Source organism: Salvelinus sp. IW2-2015, linkage group LG26, assembly GCF_002910315.2.
Source record: "Salvelinus sp. IW2-2015 linkage group LG26, ASM291031v2, whole genome shotgun sequence".
Lineage (NCBI taxonomy): Eukaryota > Metazoa > Chordata > Actinopteri > Salmoniformes > Salmonidae > Salvelinus > Salvelinus sp. IW2-2015.
In genome coordinates this window covers 4,030,970-4,057,947 of record NC_036866.1, presented here as the reverse complement: position 1 = coordinate 4,057,947, position 26,978 = coordinate 4,030,970, and the positions used below count along the sequence as shown (strand labels likewise).

The window sequence follows — 26,978 nt, the reverse complement described above, 5'->3', positions numbered from 1 at the left end:
CCACTCTGACCACTAGGTTACCTACCACTCTGACCACTAGGTTACCTACCACTCTGACCACTAGGTTACCTACCACTCTGGCCACTAGGTTACCTACCACTCTAACCACTAGGTTACCTACCACTCTAACCACTAGGTTACCTGCCACTCTGACCACTAGGTTACCTGCCGCCCTACAGCATCGGAGGTCTGTTATTTCTAGATCTCACCTGGCGTAGTAATCCACTGCAGACTGTTCCTTTTGTTCATGTGTTCTGGTTTAGATTAAACCCTTTATGGCAAGCCTCTGCTAAGCCTTTATGCATGTTATATTTGATCGTAATAGACGAGGGTAGTGGGTTGAGGTTAATTAKTGGGTTGAGGTTAATTAGTGGGTTGAGGTTAATTAGTGGTGACAAAGGGGAACTCAGTCTATGATCTTAGTTCATGTTGGGATATTACAATTGATTTTTTTCCTTTTTTAAATTTGATTCTCCAATCCAGTCAAGTGTGTTTGTTCCTGAAAAGAGGAGCCAATCAGAACGCGGCAGACATTGAAGCGAAAACGCCCCTATCCATGGCAGTGGACGCTGCCAATGCAGACATCGTCACATTGTGAGTGCCAAGCCATATAAACGCAACATGTAAAGTGTTGGTCCCATGTTTCATGAGCTGAAATATAAAGATCCCAGAAATGTTCCATACGCACAAAAAGCATATATCTCACTTTTTGTGCACAAATTTGTTTACATCCCTATTAGTGAGCATTTCTCCTTTTTTAGTTTAGTTTATTAATTCGACCATTTAAAAAAAACAAGCACACAATAAACTTAAAAGCCATACATGCACATGAATAAAATCATGGAGGATAACACACAATAAAGTCTGGGACTTATTTCCATTGTGGTCCTCTTGAGACAAGATGGCTGGACAAGATCCAACACAGTATGGCAGTGAAATAATAAAACAAAACGGAGAAGAAGAACATCTATCTCATCATTCCAGTTACATCATAGGGATTATTCATATGGGCACAGAAGACATATTTGACAAGGTAACCCATCCACCTGACAGGTGTGGCATATCAAGAAGCTGATTAAACAGCATGATCATTACACAGGTGCACCTTGTGCTGCGGACAATAAAAGGCCACTCTAAAATGTGCAGTTTTGTCTCACAACACAATGCCACAGATTTCTCAAGTTTTGAGGGAGCGTGCAATTGGCAAGCTGACTGCAGGAATGTCGACCAGAGCTGTTGCCAGAGAATTTAATGTTCATTTTTCAACCATAAGCCGCCTCCAACGTTTTAGAGAATTTGTCAGTACGTCCAACCAGCCTCACAACCGCATACCACGTGTATGGTGTCGTGTGGGCGAGCGGTTTGCTGATGTCAACGTTGTGAACAGAGTGCCCCATGGTGGCGATGGGGTTACGGTATGGGGCAATCATGAGCTACAGACAACTAACACAATTGCATTTTATCAATGGTAATTTGAATGCACAGAGACACTGTGATGAGATCCTGAGGCCCATTATTGTGCCATTCATCCAACGCCATCACTTCATGTTTCCGCATGTATTGTTGTGAATTGTTAGATACCACTGCACTGTTGGAGTTAGGAACACAAGCATGGCGCTACACCCGCTAAATATGTGTATGCGACCAATAACATTTGATTTGATGATAATACACGGCCCCATGTCACAAGGATCTGTTCTTCCATGGCCTGCATACTCACCAGACATGTCACCCATTGAGCATGTTTGGGATGCTCTGGATTGATGTGTATGACAGCATTTTCCAGTTCCCGCCAATATCCAGCAACTTCGCACACCCATTGTAGAGGAGTGGGACAACATTCCACAGGCCACAATCAACTCTATGAGAAGGAGATATGTCGCACTGCATGAGGCAAATGTTGGCCACACCAGATACGGACTGGTTTTCTGATCCACACCCCTACATTTTTTWAAAGATATCTGTGACCAACTGATGGATATCTTTATTCCCAATCATGTGAAATCCATAGATTACTGCCTAATACATTTATTTCAATTTACTAATTTCCTTTATATAAACTAACTCAGAAAAGTATTTGAAATTGTTACATGTTGGTTTATATTTTTGTTCTGTATACATAAATATTATATAAATATAGTGTATTTTATTTTTTATGGAAAAACAATTTGCCTTATATTTGTCACTTAGTACTCCATTTTGAATTTGAGATTGAGGCAACATTTTATGACTTTACACTGTCCCAATTCATATGGATTGCTTCTATAAGTCTAAAGGTGGGTTGGATAAAGATGACAAAATGAATAATGACTGTCCTCCCCTCGCTCTCCTTTCCCCAGACTGCGATTGGCCAAGATGAACGAGGAGATGCGGGAGGCGGAGGGGCCCTACATGCAGTCAGGTCATTATTCCACCAGCAGCCCCACAGAGATGCAATACAGGAAGTGTATGCAGGAGTTCATTTGCCTGCAGCTGGCTGAGCCTTARAGATCATAGAGCCCAAATACAAAGACAAGAGAAGCAACATACTTTTATTAAGCAGACATTGGGCCCTGTGATGTCCTGTGTTGTTCAATACCATCCAGGTGGTGAGCGAAGCTGCATCTTGTGTTGTAGACAAAAGTGCTCGACTTTTTATTTACACCCGGGGTCAAAGCCATAAGCTCTAGAGCCATTGTTTTGACTACTGAACAGCTGTGACATACAGTCCTTTTTTTTTTGAAGTCGTCTGTTGCGTCCCAACTTTCAAACCGCCACGTCTTTATTAGTTGTGATGTCGAAGAGCACGTGCAACAGAGGTTGTCATTACTATCGAACAGCAATGCTACGTCGGTCTTGACTAGCAGGCAGTAATCCTGACTTTTGACCATCAGGCTGTTGAGTGGCTAGCAGTGTGTTGCCATGCACCAGGTGTGATTATTAGTGATTTACCTGAGGGAATATTTATGCACATTCCTGGTATGCTTATGCAATATCTCAGTGTGTTACATGTATAGTTCCCACAGTGAGTCTTAACCTCCCCTTTTTAAAATACTTTTTCTTGTTCACTTGTTTGAACTGTTTGTTACAATGATGAAGTATACATTTTGGCACATTTTATATATGCATTTTACTTTTGTGGGGGATTTTCTTCTTTTTTTTATAACAATTGGAACCATATAATAAGATGTCATTGTAAATGATGTATTGTACATAAATATACATACATTTCTATATCATATACAGTATAAGCAGAATAGGAAGTAAAGTTGAGAGAGATTCTCGGAAGCGGTAATGTCAGAAAGACAACACATTATGAACAAGGGTGAGTACTGTAAGTCGAATGTGCTTGCATCCTTGTTTTTGTGTGTTTTTTTTTGTTGTATTGTGTTGTATTTTCTACACCTGTTTTAAGACTTTTATGATTTCATTGATTGTTGGTTTAGCTAGCTATGGTATAGAACATATCCCCCCTCTGGCAAATCTGTTCTTTGTCTGACATTTAACATSAATTATACAGTCCTTAAAGGGATTGTATCTACTTCCCCAGAGTCTGAGGAACTTGTGGATACCATTTTTATGTCTCTGTGTCCAGTATGAAGGAAGTTGTAGGTAGTTTTGCAAGCCAATGCTAACTAGCGTTAGCGCAATGACTGGAAGTCTATGGTTATCTGCTAGCATTAGAAGTATCCCTTTAATGTTAGCTGACACTGGTACGGGTGTGAATGTAAGTTTAGACAAGAGATATCAAGGTGGTAGAGTGTACCAAAAAGGAAGGGCAATAGTCTTAGAAAAGTATCCACATTTACAGCATTTTACCGCATAATAGTTATATAATTAACTTCAACTTATTGGATAAAAAAAGAGACATTCACAAAACATTTGAATATAGGACAGTGTGAAGCTCACTCCAGTATTGTTGGTAAATAATGAATGAAATGTTCCCCTCTTTAGATGTCATCCTTTCATCTTCCCCATCACACTGGCTTTGCCCCCTGGCAATGCACCTGAGCCTGATGGGTAACTTTTAAATGGGCACAAAAAGCACCATTTCAGCCTCATAGTTACTGACGTATCCAAACTGAAGTCTGTACAAGCCAATATGCCCCCTAGTGCTTAGTGTTCCATGATCCAGGCTCTGTGGCCAAAGAGGATGAATATCAGCTGAAAGAGAACACGCTGGCCCAATCCCAAATCCAAGATTACACCAATCAAATCCTCTCAGATCTTCACATGTGCTTAGGGCGTAGGGGTTGCAATATGTTAAACATAGGATTTAGGGGTGGGATTGGACCAGAGACTCCATGTCTCTCGTCAGTCATCTTATTGTATGTTGAGCCAGTTGGACATTTCAGAGGCTGGTGGTCTCATGCACCATGGAGTCATGCTCTGAGACCAGCCAGTGGTGATGCACCGAGGAGATTTTGAATATCAGTTTAAATATAGTGATTTTAATGATTACTACATTTAATGATTACTACATTGACCAATAGTGCTGTTCCTGAAAAGTCTTGTCTAAGGCTAGTTTGTAGTGGGTCTGACAGGGTGAGGAAACATCTAGTTTGTAGTGGGTCTGACAGGGTGAGGAAACAACTAGTTTGTAGCGGGTCTGACAGGGTGAGGAAACAACTAGTTTGTAGTGGGTTGACAGGGTGAGGAAACAACTAGTTTGTAGTGGGTCTGACAGGGTGAGGAAACAACTAGTTTGTAGTGGGTCTGACAGGGTGAGGAAACAACTAGTTTGTAGTGGGTCTGACAGGGTGAGGAACACTAGTTTGTAGCGGGTCTGACAGGGTGAGGAAACAACTAGTTTGTAGTGGGTCTGACAGGGTGAGGAAACAACTGTTTGTAGTGGGTCTGACAGGGTGAGGAAACAACTAGTTTGTACGTGGGTCTGACAGGGTGAGGAAACAACTAGTTTGTAGTGGGTCTGACAGGGTGAGGAACAAACTAGTTTGTAGGGGTCTGACAGGGTGAGGAAACAACTAGTTTGTAGGGTCTGACAGGTTGAGGAAACACTAGTTTGTAGCGGGTTTGACAGGGTGAGGAACAACTAGTTTTGTAGGGGGTCTGACAGGATGAGGAAACACTAGTTTGTAGTGGGTCTGACAGGTGAGGAAACAACTAGTTTGTAGTGGGTCTGACAGGGTGAGGAAACAACTAGTTTGTAAGCGGGTCTGACAGGGTGAGGAAACAATAGTTTGTAGTGGGTCTGACAGGGTGAGGAAACAACTAGTTGTAGTGGTCTGACAGGGTGAGGACACAACTAGTTTGTAGCGGGTCTGACAGGGTGAGGAAACATAGTTTGTGTAGTGGGTCTGACAGGGTGAGGAAACATCTAGTTTGTAGCGGGTCTGACAGGGTGAGGAAACAACTAGTTTGTAGGGGTTGAGGGGGTGAGGAAACAACTAGTTTGTAGCGGGTCTGACGGGGTGAGGAAACAACTAGTTTGTAGCGGGTCTGACAGGGTGAGGAAACAACTAGTTTGTAGCGGGTCTGACAGGGTGAGGAAACAACTGGTCCAATTACCTTGTGTGGCCACTGGAGGGAGTGCTCCATTTAGAAATCCCCCACTTCACTCTTTGAGTGGAATATAAATGTAAAGTTTGACAGGGAGGTGACCCAGCATGCTGCTCTTTGGACTTAATGTAGTTCTACTGGATATAGTTCCTCCACTTCAAAAGTGTTTGGTCATTGAGTATTCCAAACTTTTGGAACACCTTCCACCTTCCTAATATTGAGTTGCACCCCTTTTCCCCTCAGAACAGCCTCAATTCGTCAGGACATGGACTCTGCAAGGTGTCGAAAGCGTTCCACAGGGATGCTGGCCCATGTTGACTCCAATGCTTCCCACAGTTGTGCCAAGTTGGCTGGATGACCTTTGGTGGTAGACCATKCTTGATACACACGGGAAACTGTTTAGTGTGAAAAACCCAGCAGCATTGCAGTTCTTGACACAAACCGGTGCGTCTGGCACCTACTACCATACTCTGTTCAAAGGCACTTAAATATTTTGGCTTGCCCATTCACCCTCTGAATGGCACACACACACAATCCATGTCTCAAGGCTTAAAAATCCTTCTTTAACCTGTCTCCTCCCCTTCATCTACACTGATTGAAGTGGATTTAACAAGTCACGTCAATAAGGGATCATAGCTTTCACCTGGTCAAAGTGTCATGGAAAGAGCATGATTTTGTAGATTCAGTCAATGACCCATAGATTCTTGGACCTGTAACGAGAAGAGTACTTGATTTAATACGACTGTTCATCTACTGTTTTCTGTCATGATTTAAATCCAATGTGAGCGATATTTGCCTGTTATTACCTTGAAGTCAACAGCAGACTTCAAGCAGTAGTTGGGGATACAGTAGTGTTTTCTACAAAGACAATGTTTTACATTTTGTTAGTGTACAAACCTGAAGTGTATGAATGTGTTGTAGGGAAGGGATCCAATGGAATGATGCTGTCTTGTCAAGCTCTCTGCTCAATTACTTGTTGCACTCTTATTCTCTCATTGCTTGTCTCGGTCTCTCTGTCTATCACTCATTGCTTGTCTCGGTCTCTCTCTCTCTCATTGCTTGTCTTTCTCTGTCTATCACTTTGCTCTGTACTGTTTCTCTTTCTCTCCCCGGAGTTTGTGCCTTTCTTCTGTTCTCTCGTTTCTTTGGGGTGCTGAGTCCAACACAGCTGTATTTTTGTACATAAATCCTGCACTTTAAATACAATACAGTTGGTATCTAAACTAATCTTGTGGGCTTCCTTTTTTTCCCACATCACAATTCACTGCAAAGAGAGGGGCTCCTTGCCTTAGTACTGCTTTAGGCCTGCACACTCCTCAAACATTGTGCTGTTTCTTCTTTCATTGTTACATTTTCCTCTGCGTAATGCTGTTTCTCTCTACTGCCCCACAGTGACGCTTTAAGGTATGGCCACATTTCTATTTCTTTCACTCCCTCTTCAAACCTTTGGCAATATAAAAAACATCCTATCTTACCTGTATTATGTGTGTCTGTGACAAAAGTCTGAGCTCGCAAATCTTCCTTTTGCAAGCTTGCATTTTATTCTACAATACCAACTAGTTGTATTCTTTTAAGTCTCTGGCTAGTATTACTCCTAGTATTACCGAGCCGTACTTACACTGTAATGGTTTACTTTGTCCTTGCAGGAGATGAAACCTACCAAGACATTTTCCAGGATTTTTCCCAGATGGCTTCAAACGATCCGGAGAAGCTGAATCGCTACCAGCAGTATGACTCGCAGCAGAGGCCATGAGGGAGACRACCTGGGGAAACCGTCTGGGCTTTTTCCTGGTCAGTGCTGTACTCAGCACGAGTATTGGGTCTGTTTCACCTGAACCTCAATGGTGAAGGTGTCTGTTGTATATCACTTTTAATGGGTCTAAAATTGTACATTTTAAAGTTTAAAATGTATACATTTTATTGAGGCTGGACGGCTCAGGATTGTGAACTTAAACAATGTTTTATGAGACTCTGGACCGGCGCCCAGTTTGTAAAACAGTTCACATTTGAACCTGAATGGTACAGTATTATACTTTTTACATAATGGGACAGTTTGGTTCAAAACATAACCATAAACAAAATCAAGTCGAGTCATAATTGTCTATTCTGAATTCATATAAACCAAATAGACCACTCATCGTGTCTTTTGAAGTTTAGTAGGTTTTTACATGTAGATACTTTTTTTAATATATAAAAGAATACACATTTTATTTGTGCTATCAATTTGCTAAAATCGTCCCATTTCAATGTGGTGTTTTGTTGATTAATAAGCAGCACCTTTTGTGATTTTTGGCTATAGTAGTGTGGTTTCACAGCATTGATCTGTTGTATATAAAAATGCAAATGAGACTCATTATGTTAAAAATGAAAGTGAATGTTGATGGCCSAMCMCCCMCCCCCCCCCCCCCCAGGTAGTTGACATATCCTGCCACCTTAATTATTTGCACAAAGTCCCACTTTCCTCGTCAACACTGTTTTGTATGGTGAAACGTTGGAGTGTCAGTTGGTGTGACGTGCTCATGTTGTCGAAGGGTAGGTTTGTCACTCTTGAAAAACCCTTAATGTGGCTCATGCACAGATGTTGATTGTGGGTATTTTGCTGTTCAATTTTTGAGGCAATACTTTTGTTTTGTGTGATTTTTAAGATCTGATTTTCYGTGTTTGTCACCAAGGCCAGTTCTTTGTTTGTTTGTGAAGGAGGGTAATCTGTTATTTTTTGTGTGTGTGTGAGGAAGACAAGCCTTATGTTTTAAAGTATTTCATATTCAATCTTGTTTTAGACCAGAAATAATGACTGTTAAAAAGAGAAAAGATTGCATGTTAGGCCCTTTCTGTAAATGTATGTTTGAATTTATTGTAGTATCCACTTTCTGACATGTCTCACTATCTTATTTTAAACAGTATTATAGCATCCTGTTCATTGGATGGCAAAAAACGACTTCTATAAAATATACCTTGTTTATTAGTATAGCAGTGTATTAGATACACYAACAAGCATGTACCACCTTCCTGGATACATACTACTGTGGCATTGCAATTGCAATATGGGGAGCTCTCTTAGGCCCTGGTTATACTTGGTGCTAATGCTCTCTTAAGCCCTTTTAATACCTGGTGCTATCATTTGCCTTTTGTCCTGATCTTGTCCACATTCTGATAGTGCCCACATTTTTTTAGATGAGTGTAGATGATTAAAGCAACTGATTGTGATCAGATCCTCCTTACCACTTCTGGAGGAGGTCTGTGTAAACAGATCTGGATTGTCAAACCATTTAAATCCACCCTCAAATCATTGACATAGGGCACCATGGACTAAAGGCATCAATATTGGTCTATAACGTAAAATAAAAATTATTATTTTGAGACGATGATCCAATCTAGTGATTGGATCAGATCACATGTAAATTAAATGTGTAACTAGGGATTTCCTTGATTTTTATTGGACTCTTAACTTGTAAACTCTGCCCACTGAGCTTTCATCCAACCAATCAATTTGTCCCAACTACTTCTGTAGGTGGTCAGGAAGATCTGATCAGTGTTTAAGTTTTTTGTTAGCACCAGATATAAACTGGGCTATTCTTAAATAAAACATGGGATACAGATATTGTACAGTTTTTGAATATGCATAAGTTACATCTAAAGTAGTGGTACTTGAATCATTAAATAAGCGCTTGTAAATGCTGATAATATAAAAAGAAAATTACAAGATAAAATTGTCTCCCTATACCACTCAGATATGCATATTATCGATATAATTATGAACTATATTACATTTACTGCAAATCATGGACTGAATTTCTTACTGTTTGTTGTATTGATTTTATAAAGCAATTTTTCGTTCTGATTGTCTGTTTTATTACATTAATTAAAGGGATACTTCACTATTTTGGCAATGATACCATTTTTGTCTGCATCAGTATGAAGGAACTTAGAATTGACTCCCGAAACTACCTCGAACTAGCGTTAGCGCAATAACTGTTAGTCTATTGTATCTACTAGTATACTAGCAGTTACCATAGACATCGTCATTGCGCTAACCCTAGTTAGCAACTTTAAACTGCACACAGAGTTCATCTGACTCTGGGAAAGTAGATAAAGGGCTTCACTCCCAAAATCTTGAAGTATCCCTTTAAGGGCTTTACTCTTATACACAAAATTGGCTTCCATATTTCATGTCCTCATTTTATCCCGGACGCATAGATGTTATCTGATCCTTCTGAGAAATGTTGTCCCCTCTTCCATGCAGAGTGCTTACCTCATGAAGGATTGCTGTWTCTACTTCATAGAAGGCTGGCAAATACACTGAGCAAAAATGTAAACACAACATGCAACAATTTCAAAGATTTCACTGAGTTACAGTTCATAGAAGGAAATCGGTCAATTGAAATTCATTAGGTCCTAATCTACGGATTTCACATGACTGATGGAGGGCATAGGCCAGCCCAGCCAATCAGAATAWTTTTTTCCCCACAAAAGGGCTTTATTACAGAATGAAATACTACTCGGCACCCCCCCTCAGACGAAGAAGCCGGATGTGGAGGTCCTGGGCTGGCGTGGTTACACGGTCTGCGGTTGTGAGGCTGGTTGGATGTACTGCAAAATAATCAAAAACAGAGGTGGCTTGTGGTAGAGAAATGAACATTCAATTGTCTGACAACAACTCTGTTGGACACTACATGTGTTTATGTTCAGTATCCAAACAATGCATGTGTGTCTGAGCCTCTCCAGCCATCCATTCGATGTGCTCACAACAGTGATGTCACAGAGAAGCTATTCTTCCTTTCCCTATGGATCACCTTGTCTCTCCCTCACAAGCCCCGTTTGTACCTGGGGCTAACATGCATCCTTTGTCCTGATCTTGTCCACATTCAGATTGTSCCCACATTTTCGGGAAGGGAAAGGAGATACCTAATTAGTTGCACAACCCGAATGCATTTAACCTGTTGTGGAAATTCTACAAAGGGACACTAAGTCAAACTTAAACGAATCATTCTTTATTAACAGCATGCTGGAGAGGTCACAGTCAAACTTGGATGCATAAAATACCAATCTGAAGTGAGCTTTTCCGGGCCAGTCCGGTTAGTTCTCTAATATACTGCATGATTTAGCTTTTCTTTCATTCACGTGACAGACCAATACTGGTTCATTCACGTGACAGACCAATACTGGTTCATTCACGTGACAGACCAATACTGGTTCATTCACGTGACAGACCAACATCTCACGAGGCTTCTTCTCTCTAAGCTGAGACCTTGAAATTAATTCCATTCCTTTACTTATATTTGTGTATTAGATATTACTGCACTGTTGGAGCTAGAAACACAAAATTTGATTCGATTTTAAACAGATATTTAGTTCTCTAAACAAGGGTCTGGGCGTACTGCCAAAATGCAGATACTGATGGTGAAGATTTGTTCAATCAGTCACTTGTATGAACACACAAATTGGTCATTAGAAAAGCAAACAACATTTTCTTTCACAAACCCAAATCCTCAATCAGAGCTGTGCGGGGGGCTGTCTTAATCGACATTCACGTAATCGTCGGGGGTTAACTGCCTTCCTTAAGGGCAGAATGTCAGATTTTTTTTTTTWWATAATTCAAATCCACGAGCGACCTTTCGGTTACTGGCCCAATGCTACACATGGTATTAAAATGAGTCTGTTTTCCGTCCAATGTGTCTGCATTGTGACCAGATTTCCTTGTCCCTCCCTGTCTGTAAACTATTTGAAAGATATTCTTTCAAAATAATATATATTTTAAGCCACATTAAATCATCATTGATTTATTGCATCAAAATGGTCAACACTTGCCTGCCTGACTAACTCCACAGGTGGTCAGGAAGATCTGATCACAATGTGTCTTTTAATCATCTACACCTGTCTGAAAATGTGGGCACAATCAGAATGTGGACAAGATCAGGACAAAGGATGCATGTTAGAACCAGGTATAAACAGGGCTATAGTGAACATACATCCCTGATGGTGTGTCACCCACTCAATAATTACATTGTTTATTTATCCTGGTGCAAAAATGTAAGGCATCCAGTCCTTTAGTCCTTTCATGAGCAACGGTCCTCACAGCAGACATGTGCATGTTTAGTCTGTTTCAAAGCATTGTCCTGKGCCACATCACAAAACTCCTACCCTGGTCACATACAGTAACTGCTATTGGCAATGGACAACATCTGCCATGTAGGCCTGACTCTATTTAAGATCCTCTAGACGCAGACTCAGCCTGTGCCTGTCGAGCTCCAGACTGGTTGTGGTGGTAAGGGCTCAACTGTCCAGTCTGTACCCAGCCACAGGGCCTGGATCCTGGCCTTTTTTTCTGGGAAGTCTGTGGTGGACTCCCCTGCAGAGAGGCGGAGGGCCGCGGCTGGAGACATTTCCCCTCTATAAAAAGAGAAATGTGCACAAACGCAAAGAGGCCAAGATCCATTAATGTCACTCGCCGCAACGTCCAAGGGTCTCGGTACACTGAGACTGCCAGGACAACATCTACTCCTCCCCCTTCAGGACTACCCCTGGAGGGGGTGGGGGAGTAGATGTAGTCCCTGGAGAGGGTGGGGGGGTAGATGTAGTTCCCTTGGAGGGGGGTAGATGTAGTCCCTGGGGGGATAGATGTAGTCCCGGGGGGGTTAGATGAGTCCCTGGAGGGGGTTAGATGTAGTCCCTGGAGGGGGGTAGATGTAGTCCCTGGAGGGGGGTAGATGTAGTCCCTGGGGGGAGGGTAGATGTAGTCCCTGGGGGGAGGGTAGATGTAGTCCCTGGGGGGGAGGGTAGATGTAGTCCTGGGGGGAGGGTAGATGTAGACCTGGAGGGGGAGGGTAGAGTAGTCCTAAGATGTAGTCCCTGGGGGGGAAGGGGTAGGGGCAGATGTAGTCCCTGGAGGGGAGGGGGTAGATGTAGTCCCTGGGGGGGAAGGTAGGGGCAGATGTAGTCCCTGGAGGGGGAGGGGGTAGATGTAGTCCCTGGAGGGGGAGGGGGTAGATGTAGTCCCTGGAGGGGGAAGGGGTAGATGTAGTCCCTGGAGGGGGAAGGGGTAGATGTAGTCCCTGGAGGGGGAGGGGGTAGATGTAGTCCCTGGAGGGGGAGGGGGTAGATGTAGTCCCTGGAGGGGGAGGGGGTAGATGTAGTCCCTGGAGGGGGAAGGGGTAGATGTAGTCCCTGGGGGGAAGGGGTAGGGGCAGATGTAGTCCCTGGAGGGGGAAGGGGTAGATGTAGTCCCTGGAGCGAAGGGGTAGGGGTAGTCCCTGGAGGGGAAGGGTGGGGGTAGATGTAGTCCCTGGAGGGGGAAGGGTGGGGGTAGATGTAGTCCCTGGAGGGGGAAGGGGTGGGGGTAGATGTAGTCCCTGGAGGGTAGGGGTAGATGTAGTCCCTGGAGGGGATGTATTTTGTCACATTGCTTCGCCTCATCTTGGCCAGGTCGCAGTTGTAAATGAGAACTTGTTCTCAACTGGCCTACTTAACCAAATTAAGTAAATAAAATAAAAATAAGGCCTTAGGATCAGTCCTCTAGTTATTTTGCCATTTGGGTTTTTATAATGATCTTGTAATCGTACACAACATTGCAGACGCCTAAACTGACCTTTGCTCTTAAAACATGCAAAAAAGGAAGCTCCTAAGCCACCAGGAGAACGCCAACTGTCACAAGACAAGGTAATAACTTAAACTACTGGACAAAGAGGCAGAGACTGAGGCCACATGGACAATGGCTTGGCAGGATACAACGGTTCCTCCCTCTCAGACCTCATTAGCGGTAGCCCTTGTTTTGCCCTCACCTCTAACTCTCCGGTCCCACAGCTCAGCGAGCTGACAACACTAACGGGTAGACCGCTCATGAGGTCACTCTGAATGAATGGTTAGGGTTTCATATTTTTGAACTACTTGTGCAAAGAATCCAAACAGTCCTGCCTGTATTTTCTAAATGCTGATGATGAATGGATGGCCGGAGTGAATAGGCACAGTGTTACAGGCATTCTTTCACACCGCAAATCCTCCTCCACACATCCAGGGGGGAGGGGGGGTGAAAAGTGGAGGACGTGTTAGGTACTATACCTTCCACCCCTCCTCTTACTTGCTACTTCATTCTGCAGTTGTGCTGTTTATGTCTCCAGCCCTGGTTCCCAGAATGGGCTGGCCCTGTAGCCCCTCTCCTTTAGAGGAGACTATATTGGGGGGACGGCTCCCTGTCCTCCACACCCAGTGAGCAGCCAGCGGTCAGCCTTTCCAGTGGGACGACCCGTATAGGAAAATGAAGTCCTCACCATCACAGGTCTGGCCTTCAGCTGTTCAGAGGGCCACAGAACACCCCTCTGCCAGGTGTGGGGAACCCAAGCTGGAGAGAGTGAAGGATGGCTTGTCTAGCCGTAGTGACATCCCTCCTTTGGGTCAATTAGCTTTTACCATTAAAACTTTATGGAAGTATAAGATATTATGGCTTCCATATTTCTGTGAGATTTGTAAGGAAGAGTAGCTGCTGCTTTCGCAATAGCGAATGTGGATCCTAATAAAATACCCCTAGACAGCCTCATCTTCCACACTGGCCTTGGTGRTTGTGCCAGCCCTCAGAGAGCAGAAACCCAATACGTCTGAGGTTGACAGAAGAGGACATTTGAGGTGTTTGTTTCAGCGGTCGCAGAAGCTTTGAGAGTCCAAAAACCTTGCTGAACAGAACCTAACCAGCTGCAAAAGCAACATGACTCCTGTTGCGGAGGGTGACTGGAATCAAACATACAGTAAGCCATTCATGTAAAACACAGGAGAGCTAGCTCTCGTAAGAGCAGCTACTCGTGATGCAAACTAGACTCATGTCATTGGTACAGTATTTCTCTGCGATTGTACTATGGACATTTATTTTTAATATAGCCAAAACATGTCTTCCATCCTCCAATGCAAATGTAATGGATTAAGGAAGAGTTCTGAGCTCAGCTGCAATAGTTGATTGTAACTGTTGATTGTAACTGGGGGGGGTATAGTATATTTGAAAATAACATTTGTCAAGCACTTCAGAAGAAATGGCGACGGAGGCAAACTAACAAACCAAGCATATTCATCACATCACAGAGGCATGAAAAACAAACCACAGCATATTCATCACATCACAGAGAGGCATGAAAACAAACCACAGCATATTCATCACATCACAGAGGCATGAAAACAAACCACAGCATATTCATCACATCACAGAGGCATGAAAACAAACCACAGCATATCATCACACTACGGAGGCATGAAAACAACGCAGCATATTCATCACATCACAGAGGCATGAAAACAAACCAGCAGCATATTCATCACATCACGACACAATAGATTGTCTCTTCATATTTTCCTAGAAGATGCTTGTCTCAATGGGAGGTCTGACTGATGTACCCTGCCTTTTAGTTCAGAGATACTAGGATTTTGGACATCAGCCTAGATCCACAACATCCCACCCGTTAGATCTCAAGTCTCATTGAGGAGTCAAAACAGTCTGCCCTGTCCAGAGTTCCATGGACCGCCTGCATGTCACTCGCTGGCCTATTAAGTCAAGCAAACACGCTGGGGCCTTAACCCTGCCTTCAGCTCCATAACCACACAATCAATTTAACAACCATCCCCTCCGACGACTCCATTGGCCCATCCTGACCTGGTGGGACTGCTTGTTTGCCTAAACAACATGAGAGCTGTTGAGCCGCAATCATTTCATCGACACTTACTCACCAACGTTCCCAACAGACGGTGACTCCACGGGCGAGAAGGCCAAAGGTATGCTCGTTCCTTCTCTCATTCATCAGTATGCTGAAAAGACACTGGAGGCGCCAGTCTACCGCCTGGCCATAACTGTTCCCCAGGGTTCACGGCTTGGCCTGGCTGGACGCCACATCACGAGTAACTTTTCGCCTTGTATGGTGTTGGGCATATTGTCCCCGTTGGGAAATGACGCTGAGGAGTTCCACTTCTAACACCAACTACATCACAGCCCACCAATTTTAGAACTGATGTTGCGCCAGTTATCGATTCATGAAGACAAGTTTGTGTTTTAGAACTTAAGGTTACAGGACAGGTTCAGGTCACAGAATAAGGCCATGGTTAGAGTGGGTTACCTATAGAATTATTCCATGTGGCAGTACTGGGGTCATAAAGAACCATTGCTGCTGATGATGGAAAGGGTGTGTGTGCCAACATCTCATTACTCTGTTTAATTACTTGGTCAGATAAGTGAGTGCCAAGGATGGCATGTTGAAGAGAAAAGCTGAGGCAAAATAAACAAAGAAAATGTGAACTACTTCAGATTTACAAGGTTCTTCCAGGAATTTAGATTTTCCACTTTTTCCCCCCAGAAATCTACAATATCCCACCCGCATAGAACAGACATACGGGAAGTGAAACATTGGCGGTCATCTCATCTCCTTTGGGAAACAGGGTGGAGAAGGGAGGCTCAGAGTATGACTAAACATTTCCTCGTGTCAATTGGGGACTACAGGCTGTTACAACTTCCTGTGGCATGTTTGAGGTTCAGTTGTCCCAGTATGACGTGTCACCTTTCCAACAGCCAGGAAGCTCAGATTCAAACTCTCAGACAGCTCTGCAAGCGTTATACCAAAATACATTTGTTACTCACCAAATATGGAGTTTCACTGAGCAAATATCTTCATTTACTCCTGTATGTACTTCCAAAAAAAGTCTAAATAAAAATGTACAAGCAACTGGAAAAAAAGGTCTCTTCAGCACCTCCAATGTATTGAGCTGTTGTCAGTGTCATTGGAGGGGCTGAATAGACATTTTTTAGGTTGCTTGTAAAAACAAATATAGAAAATAATAATTTGGAAGTACGTAACGGGAGTAAATAAAGATAGTTACTTAGCGAAACTCCATATTTGGTCAGTAATTAACATATTTTGACATAACGCTTGCAGAGCAGTTGGAGGACACTGGGTTACCTATAGAATGGGCGTTATGTGTTAGAGATGTCGTCCTTGCTCCAGTATCTGTGTGTTAGAGATGTCATCCTTGCCCCAGTATGTGTGCGTTAGAGATGTCGTCGATGAGTATGACGCGTCTCCTCTTTAACGCCCAGGAAGCTCAGATTCAAATTCCCAGTGTCCTCCATTAAACTGAGTAATCAGGGGAGATGGGCCTTGGTCAAGGAGGTGACCAAGAACCCAATGGTCACTCTGACAGAGCTCCAAAGTTCCTCTCTGGAAGGTTCTCCCATCTCCACAAAGACAAATATCTCTGCAGCACTCCTTTATGGTAGTGGCCAGACGGAAGCCACTCAGTAAAAAGGCACATGACAGCCGGCCCAGAGTTTGACAAAAGGCACCTAAAGGACTAAGACCATGAGAAACAAGATTCTTCTGTCTGATGAAACCAATATTGAACTCTTTGGCCTGAATGCCAAGCATCACATCTGGAGGAAACCTAACACCATCCCTATGTTGAAGCATGGTGGTGGCAGCATCTTGCTGTGGGGATGTTTTTCAGCGGCAGGGACTGGGAGACTAGTCGGGATCGACGGAAAGATGAACAGAGCAAAGTACAGAGATCCTTGGTGAAAACCTGCTCCAGAGCAGTCAGGACCTCAGACTGGGTCGAAGGTTCACCTTCCAACAGGACAACAACCCTAAGCACACAGCCAAGACAACGCAGGAGTGGCTTAGGGACAAGTCTCAATGTCCTTGAGTGGCCCAGCCATAGCCCGGACTTGAACCCGTTCGAACATCTCTGAAGAGACCTGGAAATAGCTGTGCAGCAACAACGTACGGAGTAACGGGTCTGAATACTTACGTAAATGTGATATATATTTTTTGAATACATTTGCTCACATTTCTAAAAACCTGTTTTTGCTTTCTCATTATGGAGTATTTGTTAGTAGATTGATAAGATGTTTTAATTATTTTAATCAATTTTAGAATAAGGCTGTAACGTAATAAAATGTGGAAAAACTCAAGGGGTCTGAATACTTTCCAAAAGCACTGTAGATTAACATTTTCTGCATGCACTCAATGATACAGTAGCAAAAGCACATAGCAGCTGGTACATATAACATAACGTTTAATTTGATTAGGAGCATTGAAATGCTCCCCTGACAAGCAGGAAGATGGAATGACATACTTTTTTTGTTTAGTTTCCCCCCCCATTGTAGGGGCATCACATAGGAAAARAATTATCTTGTAATCAGGTGCACAGTAGACTTAACCAACCAGGGCTGTATTTCTTTAACCTTGTTTGACACATTGTGGTGATAGACCACAGCTGCATGGGCTAGTGTTACTAAATAGCTGCGGTAGAAAGGACTATAGTGAGGAGGAATAACCATGGATTGTTTTCAAGCAGTGAAGCACACTTCTCTCCCCCAAAATAGYTGAGGTCAAACATTTGTAGCTACATAAAATGAACTAAGTTAATCGTTTTCCGACATGCAACACATTCTATGGCGGCTTCATGTCACCCCACTTGTTTTGTTAATTCTTGCACAGCAGCATTTCATGTGAAACTCTCATCTTTTCCCCCCAGATGGTAATGTAATAAAGAGGGCATATATTAAAACACTAACGGCCTTAAAGTATTAAGATCAGTTGCGTCTAATGTTACATTTTCAACCGTTAGCTCCATAAACCCAACTGTCATTCCACAGGTTTTCATAAACAACCGAACCCAACTTGGGAAACAAACACCGTGTCACTTAAACTCAATGTGGAACATCCTCATCTAGTTCTCCGTTAACGGTTCGCACTTCGCAGCCAAAGACTAAAACGTCCGTTGAGATGTCTACATTTATGTTTTATTTATTTGTTTAAATCTGACTTGTATGTCTAAGAGTGTAGGCCCTTGTGCATTCAATGTGAGTGTGTGTTCAAGCCATGGGTACGGTAAGGAGACTTCAGCAGTGTGATGGGGAGACTGTTCACTGTGTTTTGTGTAAGCTAGACTGGGCAGAATAATAGCAGGCTGGTGGCCAGGCTGTGATGAAACACTGGAGAATGTAAACCATCCTAAACGTGTAGGATTAGGGGGATTACACTATGTASACACAGCACACGCAGGAAAAAGAATAAGCACACATGCTCCACTTTTTTATTTTATTGTACTGACAGAAAATGATACCATTTAACAAGAGAATGTCAAACATTCCCTGTCTGACAAAGGGGGCCAGGATAGGGAAGGAACATGTAAAATAAGTAAGGGGCAGGAGACAAAGAGGTGCATGCTGGGATGTGAAGATTCTTCCTGTAGAAGCCTGGTAACGTCACCTGTGGAACCAAAAGGACAGAGCGGTTAGGATACCACCTGACCAGGCTCTGTTTGATCACAAAACACCCCTAATTCATWACTTTTTTTTTTACAGGAAAGTTTTGTTAATTAGGCATATCTATATTCAAATGTTTATTAAATGACAATGAACTTTTAATTATCATAATTTAAAGACAGTCATTACAGTAACTGTACAGCGAAAAATCTTACTTTTAAAAGTTCATATTCCATTAACTCGTAACCAACTAATGTTGACCAAAGCATAAATTGGAGAAAAATAAACACACAAAAAATATTTAAAAAAATACTCAAACTTGTATGTCAGATAATTTAAAAAATGCCTGCCATTTCCTCAGAGGATGTCCTCCTCCTGAGGAGGATGAGTTGGACAATCAGCAGACTACTCACATTAATATTTTCAATTACAGGTATATTACACCCACACCATTCCAACACACCATTCCAACACAGAAAATATGCTTTTTAACATAATCAATTACAATTTTTTTGGAAGGAAAACTATTTCACCTAGAACTCTGGAAACATTGGACAGTTTGAGATTTTTTTTTTTATATTGACCACAGTGGTGTTTTTGAAATCAACTTACTCGCAGAGCAGGAGCATTTCTGATCCCAAAGGGCATGACAATATCTAAGCATAATTTTAGATTTTTTAACATACTCTGTATAACCCTGGGAGGTAAAATGGGGATCAAGACAAACATAACATTGTGCTGATGGCCAAAAATGACAAAACAATCTAGCTCGGCTCTCTATGCCGTGCAATTACAGATGGAGGGTTTGCCCTCAGGGGGGGTGAGGTTTGGCGACGGCAGCACTGTTTACATTCCATAAGCACTGATTAACGTGAGCCAGGTTAGGCATGGGAACAAGAACCCAAAGACCTGCACACTGTACCATTACCTCTCTCTGAACCATCAATGTGGCATAGCTACTCTGAGACTGTTGCCTGTATAATTACAAGGCGATGCTGAATATTCAGGCTGCTTGATCCTGAAAGTTTTGAGTTCTCGCACAAAGCGGGAGGAATGGTCGTTATATTTACCCCTAGGCTGCGGATACGTGTTTAGCACTATGACCCATCTACAGCATTTGCTCAACAAAACATGTTTCTAAGCAAAAACCCACACTTTCAGAGTGAACCCATTCAAAAAAAATKTATCTGCAAACAATCAATTGTACCCAGATCCATCATTTGGTAAACACTGGTGCAGGACACATACCTTTTGCTTGGAGGACGTTCACTCGTCAACGTACTCGAAGGACTCGGGGGCCTCGGGCTCCTGTTCCTCCTCCTCGATCTTGGGGCCGTGGGCAGAGACAGGCTCCACCAGCTCCTCCTCTTCCTCGCTGGTGTCCTTCATGATGATGATGCCGCCGGTGTGCAGCTGGAGACAGATAGGGGACACGGACATGAGCGACTAAGCTTTTCGACCAATGAATGATGGGTGTCTTTTAATTTATTTTTTTTATCTCTGGGGGCGCGGGTGTCGTATTATACACACAACACCTTGTCTGCCTCCCCAACTGAGTCGTACACCCGTCAAACATCACCCGCACCACAATAACCTCAACTCGAATTCAGAGAAGACACTGCACCCCATATTGTTTAAAATCTCACCCACTCTTCACTGTCAACACGGAGTAGCATGCTTATGCAACAGTTGGACACATTTAACAAGGCTTATGTCCATGTAAACCTCTGAAGCCGAGAAGTGAGGAACGTGCAAACAGGTGTTTATAACGCTGAAGAGGAGAAGTGGGGAACTGCAACAGGTGTTTATAACGCTGAAGAGGAGAAGTGAGGGACTGCAACAGGTGATTATAACGCTGAAGAGGAGAAGTGAGGGACTGCAACAGGTGTTTTATAACTCTGAAGCCGAGAGGAACTTTCAAAACACTACACAGACGTGGTGAGGGATTACACAGTGAAGAGATTCATCATGACTGCAAGAAAGAACAGGTATTTTCCCCCCCAGTCTGCCTGTGAAGATTTTGAGGGGATGGTTGTCTCGTCATACTCTGTGAGCACATTGCCCTTGCAGTGGTTGTACAGTACATCATGCAGCTTGGTTAACACTAAATCATTTAGAGATATGGTCAGGTCCAGACTAAAGCATCAGGTATGGTGAGCACTGTCCAGACTAGATTTTAACTCTTACATTATCTCTGGGAAGCTAAGTAGCACTAACTTACTCACAGACCACACTACAAGACCTTTGGAACAGTTGCCGTGTGCTCGTATTGCCTTCTATGGAATAGGTGAAATGGAATCATCACAATATGGAGGGAAGGTCTGTGGGAGGCACACCCTGGCCCCACAACAATGGATCGCTTTGTGTTAAAACACCGCCTTCCCAAAAAAATTAAATACTAAAAAGTTTTAGAAGACAGACGAGAGCAAAAACACTCAAGTATCATATGATATGACCCATGATGCATTGCTCTCAGCTCGACGTTTGTTGATTTGACATTTAACCAAACGATAGTCCTCTTTATAGGAGTGGGATTAGGATAAGTGTGTGGGTGACTGCATATCTCATGTTATTTACTGTGGAAAGCTGTCAACATTTTGCGCAGGGCCAGAGTACAGAGTGGTTTATTGTCCGGCAACTTTAAGACTCCGTGGATCTAACCGGGGCTTGGTTGGAAAGACGAATAAAAGATGGCTAATGAAAGACAGCTTCAACGCTGGATCCAGAAGCTAAAAAAAAAAAAAAAACGAACCGAAAACCTATATTTTTTACCAAATTTAAGTTATCACAAAACCATCACCAACAGGTCCGGACCATCACCATCAAGGCTAAAATAAATTAAACATACGTAATGCAACACTTCTGTCAATAGGAGGATAAACATCTTACAAATAATTTCCCACGGATACAGTGCATTCAGAAAGTATTCAGACCCCCTTCACTTTTTCCACAATTCATTACGTTACAGCCTTATTCAAAAATGGATTAAATAAAATCCTCAATCTACACACAATACCCAATAATGACAAAGTGAAAACAGGTTTTTCGCTACTCAGACACTTTGCTATGAGACTCGAAATTGAGCTCAGGTGCATCCTGTTACCATTGATCATCTTTGATGTTTCTACAACTTGATTGGAGTCCACCTGGGGTAAATTCAATTGATTGGACATGATTTGGAAAGGCACACACCTGTCTATAAGGTCCTATAGTTGACAGAGCATGTGAGAGCAAAAACAAAGCCATGACGTCGAAGGAATTGTCCGTAGCACTCCGAGACAGGATTGTGTCGAGGTACAGATCGGGGGAAGGGTACCAAAAAATGTCTGCAGCATTGAAGGTCCCCAAGAACATAATGGTCTCCATCATTCTTAAATGGAAGAAGTTTGGAACCACCAATACTCTTCCCAGAGCTGGCTGCCCAGCCAAAATGAGCAATAGTTCCTCTGTGGAGATGGGAGAACCTTCCAGAAGGACAACCATCTCTACAGCACTCCACCAAATCAGGCCTTCATGGTAGAGTGGGCAGACGGAAGCCACTCCTCAGTAAAAGGCACATGACAGCCCGCTGGAGTTTGCCAAAAGGCACCTAAAGGAATCTCAGACCATGAGAAACAACATTCTCTGGTCTGATGAAACCAAGATTGAACTCTTTGGCCTAAATGCCAAGAGTCAATTCTGGAGGAAACCTGGCACCATCCCTATGGTGAAGCATGGTGGTGGCAGCATCTTGCTGTGGGGATGTTTTTCAGTGGCAGGGACTGGGAGATTCAGGAACGAGGGAAAAATAAACGAAGTGCAGAGAGATCCTTGATGAAGTTCTGAGCGCTCTGGAGCAGGTTCTCAGACTGGGGCGACGGTTCACCTTCCAACAGGACAACGACACGAAGCRCACAGCCAAGACAACACAGGAGTGGCTACGGGACAAGTCTCTGAATGTCCATGAGTGGCCCAGCCAGAGCCCAGACTTGAACCCATTCGAACATCTCTGGAGAGACTTGAAAATAGCTGTGCAGCTGTGTGTCCCCATCCAACCTGACAGAGCTTGAGAGGATCTGTAGAGTAGAATGGGAGAATCTCCCCAAATACAGGTGTGCCAAGCTTTTAGCGTCATACCCAAGAAGACTCGAGGCTGTAATCGCTGCCAAAGGTGCTTCAACAAAGTACTGAGGAAAGGGTCTGAATACTTATGTAAATGTTATATTTCCATTTTGTCTTTTTTCTACATTTGCAAACAGTTTTTGCAGTGATGTCCTTGTCCCATTGCGCACTAGCGACGCCTGTGGCGAGCCGGGTGCAGTGCACGCTGACACGGTCGCCAGGTGTATGGTGTTTCCTCCGACCCATTGTTGCAGCTGGCTTCCGGGTTAAGCGGGCATTGTGTCAAGAAGCAGTGCGGCTTGGCTGGGTTATGTTTCGGAGGATGCACGGCTCTCGAGCATCGCCTCTTCCGAGGCTGAAGACAACTGAGCACATGGAGAGGAACACAGCAGAGAACCTGAAACGGCATTAACTACCATCGTTGCTGAGTGGGTGGGGGACAGCAGTAAGGTGAGTGCCGTCTACTAGGTAGCCAGGACTGCAGCAGATTGAACTGCACTGTCTGGTAGGTAGCCAGGACTGCAGCAGATTGAACTGCACTGTCTGGTAGCTGCAACAGATTGAACTGCACTGTCTGGTAGGTAGCCAGGACTGCAGCAGATTGAACTGCACTGTCTGGTAGGTAGCCAGGACTGCAGATTGAACTGCACTGTCTGGTAGGTAGCCAGGACTGCGAGATTGAACTGCACTGTCTGGTAGGTAGCCAGGACTGCGGTAGATTGACACTGCACTGTCTGGTAGGTAGCCAGGACTGCGTAGATTGAACTGCACTGTCTTGGTAAGGTATAGCCCAGACTGCAGGCCAGGACTGCAGCAGATTGAACTGCACTGTCTGGTAGGTAGCCAGGACTGCAGCAGATTGAACTGCACTGTCTGGTAGGTAGCCAGGACTGCAGTAGATTGAACTGCACTGCCCACTAGCGGTCATAAGCAGGACCATATCTGAATTGTGAATTCATGCCATTTTATGATTTTTTAACCCCAGTTTAAAAAAGATAATGTGTCACATCCCTACCAGAAACACACTTTAAAAAAGTCACATGCGTTCACAGACTCACACACCAACAGTACGTACCGGTTTGAAGGGCTGGTAGCGGCACGTCTCGGGCATGTTGAGCACTTTGAGCTGGGCGGGCATCACTCTGGCTGGGTTCTCCATCAGCTGGAAGTTGGGCTCGGGTTCCTTCTTCTTCTCYTTCTCYTTCTCYTTCTCCTTCTCYTTCTCCTTCTCTTTCTCRTCATCTTTCTTTTCCTTCTCAGCCTCCTGTACCTCCTGAGAATCCAACAAATAGAATGTTAAGCGTTTTCCCTCCCTTTTCCTGAGGAAAACCCACGACTCAGTGAGTCCGCAATGATGATAAAAAAGATGGCGATGGCAGTAAGGGTCACCTCGGAATAAAGTGTGCCTTCATTTCATACGTTTCCTGACACCACCAAAAAGCTTAAAAATCTGGAAGACGTGTTTATCTTGAGATGGGTGATACACTCCTTATTGGTTGTCTTGCACTTGGTGGCCAGTGATTTGTTAGCCTCTCCCTGCCTCCTATCTGTCCCCTGCCCAGGTCTCCCGGCTGCTACCACAAGGCCCTGAAAACTGGACCATAGGTGTGCAATGACTTGTATCAGCACTCCTGTTTGTCTACGTGTGTGTGTGTGTGTGTGTGTGTGTGTGTGTGTGTGTCAACTAAAAACAACACACTTCCACACAGTGTTTGTGTGAGAGAATAAAACAAATCTCCACTGTCCAATGCCTTTGGTTAAAACTAACACACTGATATAACCGAGGGTTAAAATACTCCCCCCTTCTCATTAACCCCAATGACACCAAGCCCAATCAATCAAAGTGAGCGGATCCAACTTTGCCTGAGATCGCAGAGCCATCCCTCAGCGAGGACGTGAAATCTAGCATGGCGGACGCCATCAAACATAGCGATAATGCCCAGCGGTCAACATCCCACTGAAAGCAATACTGGCACTGGGTTGACAGGGGCTGTCGGTAATGGTATGTATTCCAGCCGTGTGCTTCATGGATAACTTGGTCCCATCAGGGGAGAGGGGCTGGGGGACCTTGCCAGGGCTGACAGATAGCTGCTCCTTAAAGGGATACTTCACTAATTTCCTGAGAACTGCTATTTTAAAAGGCCTAGTTCACTCACATTTCTTAAGAACTGCTACGTTAACCCATAAAAGTCTAAGGGGGGGGGGTTCTTCGATTCCTGATTTGAAATTTAAAGACCCCTTGAAGTATAAAAACATTTTTGTTTAGTTATTTGAATAAAACATTTTTGGGGGCCTTTTAGCCCATACAAACACATTGAATAACAGATTCACTACATGGAACGACAGATAGTCCCCCCCCAAAAAAAAAATCTAAAGGAAGTTTGTTCTGAAGTGTCTGTTATAACATTTGTTGTTCTTTTATTTTCTGTATTTTCATGTGGTCATATTAGTTTGTAGGCCAAACCGTTCGGACAATACAGACGTTTTTTTCGTGAGAAGACTGATTTTGGGGATGTCTCATGGTCTGACAACACCGCTGTAGCTCGACCACCTTCCACCTCAGAAGGCCGCCATTGGCAGATGCGGTGGACTTAACGTGATGCTCATGAAAAGAAAACACGGATCTCTCTAGTTTAAACTGATGGGCTTTTTTTTTTTATTACGCCAATTCGATTTCAGCGAGAGTTAACTCAAGATTTCCTGAGAAAACTTCTCTGCATTGTTGGTTAAGGGCTTGTAAGTAAGATTTTCACTGTAAAGGTCTACACACCTGTTSTATTTGGCACATGTGACAAATAAAAATGTGAATTGATTTTGAACTGCTACTTTAAAAAAAGGGACAGTTGACTCATTTCATTGATGGTTCTTACCTTTGAAATGGTCTCCTCTGCAGTAGTATGTGTGCCTGGACAGTACATCTGACATAAGAAGCTTTGTGGGATACTGAGTGAAATATTAGTGACGGAAGTTGCAGACTGCAGAGGACCGACACGTTAAGGGAGACTGTTTTCAGGTCTTTGAACCATTAGTTCCTCACAACCAATTACACAGATCATTCCTCAATAGGCTGGTCAATATGAGCAGAGATCTGTTGTTTTGGACAGGGGCTACCGGATTCTTGCTTGAGGAAGGTTAAAAACATCTACATAGAAAGCAAGACTTAATTTGAGGGGGGAAAATGGAGGAAAAATGAATAAAAAATTGAAAGTGGTCTCTATGAGGCTGGCCGTCCTATGAAATGATTTTGTGTTCATACACTCACTACTTCCATCTTCTCCTCCTCTTTCTCCTTCTTCTCCTTCTCTTTCTCCTTCTTCTTAGCTTTGGCTGTGATGGAGAGCACAGCAGTAGACACCTATAATGGAGGAAGAGAGAGACTAAATGAAGTGTTGGCACAGAAATAAAAAGGCACTGAGGGGCAATCATAAAACCTCTTAAAATACACGACACAAGTGAACTAAAAATATCTGCAGTTTTTTTTTGTACGTTATTAAAATGTACCCATGTTCTAAAATGAGCCAAGACTTGGGCTGAGTAGCCAAAATAACACGGTCTCAGACTGACAATATGGAAATGAGAATTCAAAAGGGACTCTAATAACTAAACCCTCCAAGAAAATGGATCTTGGCTGAGGACACTTCATTCAGGATGACCGTGAGAAGCAGCGAATGCGATTTCAGTCGATCAAAACAGGGTGACGTCACTATTGGGGGACTCTCACCTTCTCCTTCTCTTTCTCCTTGGGTACCTCCAGGGCCGGAGGGTAGGCGAAGGTGGAGGGCTTGCAGTTGGAGCGGTACTGCACCTTGGGCATCTGGACAGGGAAGACAACAGTGTGGTGGTCAAACATCAATAACAAGCGATGGTAGTAAAGTCCTGCCCAGCACCCTATGAAACGTGATGTTCCGGGTTCACTTACAAATCTCTAGCTTAAACTGACACATTTTGATGGGGATCTAAAAAAAAATGCTAATTAGATTCCCGTGGGGGCACGGACATCAACTCCAGGGGCTAAAGTGTGAGAGGGAAGGGAAACTGAAAAGTGTTTCTCTGACTGCTGTAGCAGTAGGTGACTTCACCTGAGAGAAAAGTCTGGCACGGATACAGTGGGACGGGAATGACATGGATACAGTGGGGTGGGAATGAC

The 26,978-nt window shown here is 43.5% G+C and overlaps 1 protein-coding gene and 1 pseudogene across 3 annotated transcripts in view; one reads left to right on the top strand and one right to left on the bottom strand.

Annotated features, from left to right (window-relative positions):
• The window catches only part of LOC111952157 (arf-GAP with coiled-coil, ANK repeat and PH domain-containing protein 2-like), an 88,958-nt pseudogene extending 79,621 nt beyond the window's left edge, over positions 1 to 9,337 (top strand).
• A 9,212-nt stretch (positions 9,338 to 18,549) lies between these two features.
• LOC111952260 (26S proteasome non-ATPase regulatory subunit 1) overlaps positions 18,550 to 26,978 on the bottom strand; it is a 57,756-nt gene continuing 49,327 nt past the window's right edge. For 2 of the 3 annotated variants that reach the window (XM_070435061.1, XM_070435062.1), the window contains exons 22-26: positions 26,553 to 26,645; positions 26,088 to 26,186; positions 23,907 to 24,104; positions 19,979 to 20,143; positions 18,550 to 18,734 (exon numbers count right to left, since the gene is read on the bottom strand). In XM_070435061.1, the coding sequence (XP_070291162.1) occupies positions 19,997 to 20,143; positions 23,907 to 24,104; positions 26,088 to 26,186; positions 26,553 to 26,645 (537 nt within the window). In that variant the 3' untranslated portion in view covers positions 18,550 to 18,734; positions 19,979 to 19,996. The remainder of the gene's footprint in view (positions 18,735 to 19,978; positions 20,144 to 23,906; positions 24,105 to 26,087; positions 26,187 to 26,552; positions 26,646 to 26,978) is intronic. The other variant, XM_070435063.1, reaches the window with a different exon arrangement.